Source organism: Ursus americanus, chromosome 6, assembly GCF_024610735.1.
Source record: "Ursus americanus isolate L20-20 chromosome 6, mUrsAme1.1.p, whole genome shotgun sequence".
Classification (NCBI taxonomy): Eukaryota; Metazoa; Chordata; class Mammalia; order Carnivora; family Ursidae; genus Ursus; species Ursus americanus.
In genome coordinates this window covers 82948807-82954806 of record NC_142132.1, presented here as the reverse complement: position 1 = coordinate 82954806, position 6000 = coordinate 82948807, and the positions used below count along the sequence as shown (strand labels likewise).

General features: G+C 51.4%; 1 protein-coding gene across 1 annotated transcript in view; it reads left to right on the top strand.

The window, feature by feature from the left end:
* Nucleotides 1-577: 577 nt before the first annotated feature.
* RYR2 (ryanodine receptor 2) overlaps nucleotides 578-6000 on the top strand; it is a 718243-nt gene continuing 712820 nt past the window's right edge. The window contains exon 1 of the mRNA XM_087863178.1: nucleotides 578-726. Coding sequence (XP_087719304.1) covers nucleotides 679-726 — 48 coding nt within the window. The 5' untranslated portion in view covers nucleotides 578-678. The remainder of the gene's footprint in view (nucleotides 727-6000) is intronic.

Genomic DNA, 6000 nt, shown 5'->3' with positions numbered 1-6000 from the left:
CACTCCGTGCATCCGGGTGCAAGATGATTTTTGCGTGCCATCGGAAGTGCTGCGGCACTTGTCGCTGAAGCCCCCTCCGGGAGGAAGGAACGCTGGGCCCCGGGTTTCAAGGGGCAGGTGCAAGAGCCCCGGGGCTCCAGACCCGCGCCGGCGGAAGGCTGTGCTCTCGTCCGTGCGCTAGGGCCTCGATACCCAGCGCAGCCAGTAAGCGGCGCTGGGCCTCGGGTTTGGCGGGCCGAGCAGCCGGCTGCGGATTACCTGCAGCAGAGGGGAGCCGGCGAGCTCCTCCCCGCCCGCCGCCCCCACTCCCCGCCCCCACCGCGGCACCAGCCCGGGCTCGGCGGGCTCCGCTCAATCGCTCGCGCGAGCCGGGGCCGTGCAGTCCGCCGCGGCAGGCAGGGAGCGCGGGGCCGGCGCGGCTGGGCTGCGGGGTCGCCCTCCTCCCGCACAGTGCGGCGCAGGGAGGCTCCCGCCTCGGCCGCCCCCGCCCGCGCCTCCTCCCCCGCTCTGCAGGCGGGGACCGCCCGGCGCTCGCACCCGGCCGCCGCGGCCCCCTCCGCCCCCGGCTCGGGCGGCGCAGCGGCAGCAGCAGCGGCAGCAGGAGGCAGCGCGAGGGCCGCCAGCGCCGCCGGGCTCCGCGGGGCTCGGGAGGCAGCCCCGGCGAGAAGGCGCGGAGCCATGGCCGATGGGGGAGAGGGCGAGGACGAGATCCAGTTCCTGCGAACTGTAAGCGGCGCGCATCCCGGGGTTCCCCCGGGGACGGGGCGCCGGCGCAGCCACCCGCCGGGCCGGGCCGGGCAGAGCGACGGCGGCAGCGGGGGGCGCGCGGGCGGGGCGGGGTGCCCCGGGGGCTCCGGAGGAGCCGCGTGGGGGCGACGGGAGGGCAGGGTGCGTGTCCGTGCGCGCGAGGGGGAAGCCGGGGCCGGAGCGCGGCGGGAGCGCTGCGAGCGGGCGGGAGGCGCGCAGCTTCGGTCCCGGGGCGCCTCGGAGCGGCGCCCCGGAGCCGCGGGAGTCCGTGCGGAGGGGGCCGTCGGGCCTGACCTGTGGCGGGGCTGGCGCCTTCCGGATGGCCGCGGGGGAGGGTGCGGACCGCGTGGTCCGCGGGGTGTCGCCGGGAACTCCGCCTCGGCGCGGTTTCTCTGGCTTGCGGGCTAGACCCGCGCGCTGTCGCGCAACCCGGGGACTCGCCTACTTGGCGTGGAGCGCGCCTCGGCCGGCTGGTCCCGGAGGGGGTGCGGGACGCGGCCCCCAGAGTGCCCCCAAGTCCGGGTGCTGCGGAGGGGAGGGGAGTCGCCCCCGCGGTCACCGAGGTGCCCCGGCGCTGGGGCGGTGGTGCTGCGACCGCTTGCAGAACGTGGAAGGGATGGGAGACGAGTGTGTGTGTGTATGTGTGTGTGTGTGTTCGTGTGTGTGCGCGCGCGGGGGTGGCGGGGACGTTGTGAACGTGTCGTTCTCTAAATGCTGGCTTATTGAATGCCTAGTGCAGCAAAGTGTGTGTGCGTGTGTATGTGTGTGTGTAAGGGCAGGGTGGCTGCCCGGAATTTCCACACTGGGTGGCAGCAGGGAAAGGTTGGCTCCACACTAACACAATTTTTTCTCCTTAAGTACCTCTTGGCACTGCTCCTTCCTCTCGCTGATTTGTTCGAACGCTGCAGATACTTCCCAGGCTGAGGCATTGCTCACCTCAAAGGTGGGACTGGAGAACCTCTTGGCAAAAGAAAATGCCGTAACTTCGCGTTAAGAATAACCTAGTTAGCATTCGCAGCATCCTGTCCGTCCTTTTCCTGCACTTGTCTCCGAAAGATACTCCCTTCCAGGATTCCCCCACCCCCGCCTGAGGACTGCAGCTTCTGCTGTCCCTTCTTTCCTCAACAGTGCAAAAGAGATCACTTCCCAATTACCTCCATAGTTACGCATATCATAGACATATTGAAATTTTGAAATATTAAGCAGGCAGCAACTTTTAGGTGTGAAAATTGTCTAGGTGATGTATTTGGTAGCCAAACAAATGAAAAGGGTAAATTTGAAAACATTGTGAGTGACTGTTTTTCCTTTTGTTCTCCTAATTGTTTTAAGGTGTTCATTTTCACTTAATATTTAGGGTGGGGGGGGGGCGGAAAGCCTTTGGAAAGGACAAAATCCAGGGTCTGCATCAGATGGAGAATGATCTGAACTAATGGTTGCCTGTTCTGCACCATTACATATGCTGTTAGAAGTACCACTGGCCCAAGATCCAGCTCTGAAGAGCCTGTATGCTAAAACCTTGCTCGTGGGGAATGTTTTAAGCCTACTAGTCATACAGGTTTTTTTTTTTTTTGTAAGTAAAAAACTGTCTATAAGATTTAAAAAAAGTAAGAGGCACATGAAAATATGTTTCTCCAAACCATGAGCTCTTTTGTTCAGGTGGATAAAATATTTAGTTGCTGGGTAATTTTTAAATTCAGGTTTTTTTCCCTTCAAACTCTATAGGGTTAAAATCAGCTAGAAAATTTTGGAAGGCTTCATGCCCTCAAGGGCTTCCTGCAGGCTTAAATGTTAAGCCAAGCTGGTTGGAGGTGGTGTTATCAGAATACTTAATAGAGACCGGGGCAATGTGCTTGCTGATGGGGTTGTGCACATATAAAGTAATGTTAGCTCTGGGCCACTCAACAGCTCCCTGTCAGCCCGAGCAGCACCTTTGATAAGTGGGTCCTGTGTAGAGATCTGGCAGTCCTAGGCTGGGATTTTTCTTTTATAAAACATCCCTAGGTTGTGCTGATGATACATGACCTTGAAGGAGGTGGTACAGTGGAGCAGGGGAATTTTTTTTTTCTTTAGGTTTAGCTTAACATCTAAAAGGAAAACATGTGTTTTCCTCTAAGTTTTACAATTTTCATAAGGAAATTCGCAAATCCTTTAACAGCTCCTCTGCCTTCTGCCCTTGCTCCTTTTCATTTTATCCTTTTAACCTGAGTATGTGAATGGCTCAGAAATGGTAAATGGAGTTAGTAATGGAGAGAATGTAGTTCTTACAGTAAATTCATCTCTTTCTTATTTTTTCTGGGCCATTTCTGTAGTGTGCACTCTTGCAGTCTTGTCATGATAAGTCCTGTCCTCCCTTCCCTTTTCTTCCTCTTCCCTTTCTCTTCCCTTCTTCCTTCCTCCTTTCCTTCCTTCCTTCCTTCCTTTCTTTTTTTCTTTTGCTAATAATCCAGTTAGTATTAACAATCTATATATTGGGTAAAATAATTAGGAATTATGGATAAAGCTATTGTGTTTTAAAAAAAAGAAAATCAGTTAGTCAATAGGAGACCTCAACTGTGAAGCTGACTGATCATTTCCTGTATCTGATTAGAGCACTGTAAGTATCATCTTGGATTTTTATTCAAGCAGTGTTGCTCATTGATGCATCCTTGGCATCCTGCTGTCCACGGAAAGCTATTCTTCTTCTTTTTCTAGAAGAGGATTGCGATCATTGTTAAAGGAAGCAAAGGTGAAATCTTTAATGAACTGTGTGCATGAGTTATGGCCACTGCTGTGAATTCATTCTTCATCTGTGAAGGGAGTTTTGTCACAGGTTAGTCTGCGCCAGGCCCTCTCCCATCTCTTTTCCATTATGCAATTGTGAGTTTGCTAACATTCCTTTCAAGTGCTTCTGTAGATGAACGATCAGCTTTGATTCAGTGGCTCCCCCACCAGCTGGAAGCATGCCCACTCTGATGTATTTATCTCTGAGAGAAATTGAGAGTGGACCAGTAGAGTCTGGGTGTGCTGAAGCAGAACCCGATCATAAAATGAGCCCTCAGCCTATAATGGGTTTGTTCGCTGTCCTATCCCCACATGCTCATGATTTGGAACGTGTGGTTTGTTTTATTGTGAAATGTTCATTAACGGCCTCGTGTGTCACTGAGCTGTGATTTGGTATTTAAAACCATGGATCTCCATAGTGATGTTCCTCTTTTTCAAGCAATCTTACAACGTTTTAGAGAAGGAATCCTTGACTTGAAGAAAACCCATGATGTAAAATGACCTTGGTCAAGGGTCGATTCTTTCATTTGCGTGGACAAGTTGAGTGGCATCTGCTTTTGTACTTATGCATAGACTGAGATTGAGAACTGAATTGGGGCTGCAAAAATTATTCTGATGGGAATGCGTGAGCTTTCTCCAGCCTTCCTTTGCAGAATGAATTCTTTCACTGTGGATTTCTTCACAGTGCGTGTTCATCTTGCTGATAATGATAAGAAGCATTTAATAGTAAGCAATTAATAGTAAGAGTCATAAAGTATAAACATCAGTGCATGGTGGTGTAAAAGAGATGGGCCAGAATGTTTCGCCCCTTTGTGGAGGCACAAGAAGGTTAATTGTGCAGAGTCAGGGACTCAGCAGTGCAGAACTAAGACTAAAACTCAGATCTTAGGTTTGCGTCCTTTCGAGGAGAGAAGGGCTGCTTATCAGCGGTTCAAGTCTGTGTTAGCTTTGCAGCAAACAGGGTACCCAATCGCTTTTGTCAGCTGTAGAAATGTCAGCGAGTACAAAGGAAAAGACTCTGAGTGAGCGGTGGGAATTTGCACCTTTTGCTCCCTTGGTAATGAAGGCATGAGGAGCGTTAGATAGACATGCACTGTGCTATTTTTTTTTAAGGATCTGCTGGAAGGCACGCCCATGCTTACATAATCAGGCTTTTTTTTTTTTTTAACTCAAAAATTGGTGTGTATACATTCGCAGGAAGGGCAGACTCTGAAACAGTTAGGGCACTAATTTACTTGACATTCAGTCTTACTTGTACTTGGGCTTCCGATAAGTGTTTTTTATCAAGGCTGAATTCACTGAGAAAAGATTGCAACTTCTGGGGACTGCGCTCCTGTAGGTATAGCCCTTGGGGAGAGGGAGAGACACCGAAGCACACATTGGTTTCCTGAAAGTGTGGCATTCTGGGCGTTTTATTAATTCAGAGAAACATTTGTCGAACACCTTCTGTATGCATGGTGTGATATTCGGTGTTAAGCATCCGAAGTAAGGAGAGATGTGGTTTGCAATTGTAATTGCAAAGGAAAGATTTAGGGGCTGGCATGGGACAAGCAGGAGGAAAAACACATGTAAAAATTCTAGGATATTAGGGGCATATTAGGGGATATTAGGGGCACCTGGGTGGCTCAGTCGGTTGTGGTCCCGGGGGCGGGGTTCTGGGATCGACCCCCCCATTAGGCTTCCTGCTCAGCGGGGAGCCTGCATCTCCCTCTCCTGCTCCCCCTGCTTGTGCAGTCTCTCTCTCTCTCTCTCTCTCTCTGTCAAATGAATAAATAAAATCTTTAAAAAAATTAAAAAAAAATTCTAGGATGTTAGGGAAGGAGGAGACCTTTAGAAAACATCACCTGGTCTACCTCTGCCTCCCGCTCCCCCATCATTTTACAGATAAGGAAGCCAAAGTGTAGAGAGCTGAGATGCTTTGGCCCAGTGTCATCCTCCAAATTAGGGGCTGTCTTGGTGACGGTGCTATAACAATACCATAGATTCAGTGGCTTCAACAGCAAAGATTTATTTTGTTACAGGTGTGGAGGTCGGGGAATCCAAGATCAAGGTGCTGTGACAGGTGTGACCCCTTCCTGGTTTGCAGATGGTCCTCTTGTCATATCCTCATATGGCTGAGAGAGAAAAAGCATATCAGCTGTGTTTCTTTTTCTAAGGGCATGAATTCCATTCATAAGGTTCGCAGCCTCTTGACCTGCTGAGCTCCTACAGACCCCACCTCCTAATAACATCCCACTGGGAGTTACCATATCAGTGTATGAATTTTAGGGGGATGCAGACATTCAGTCCGTAACAGTGGTGTAGAGTCACACAGAGGGGGTGAAAATTTCTGAAGAATGGTCAGAAACGTCATTTACAGAACACTGTTCTTCCTTACAGAGTAGATTTAAACCCACTGTCCCGTTTTACCCTTCTCTTCCCCTTCCCAGGGTTCACCGTCCAAATCTGCTCCCGTCCTTCCAGCCCCTGGAAGAAGTCGCAGTTTCTCATGTG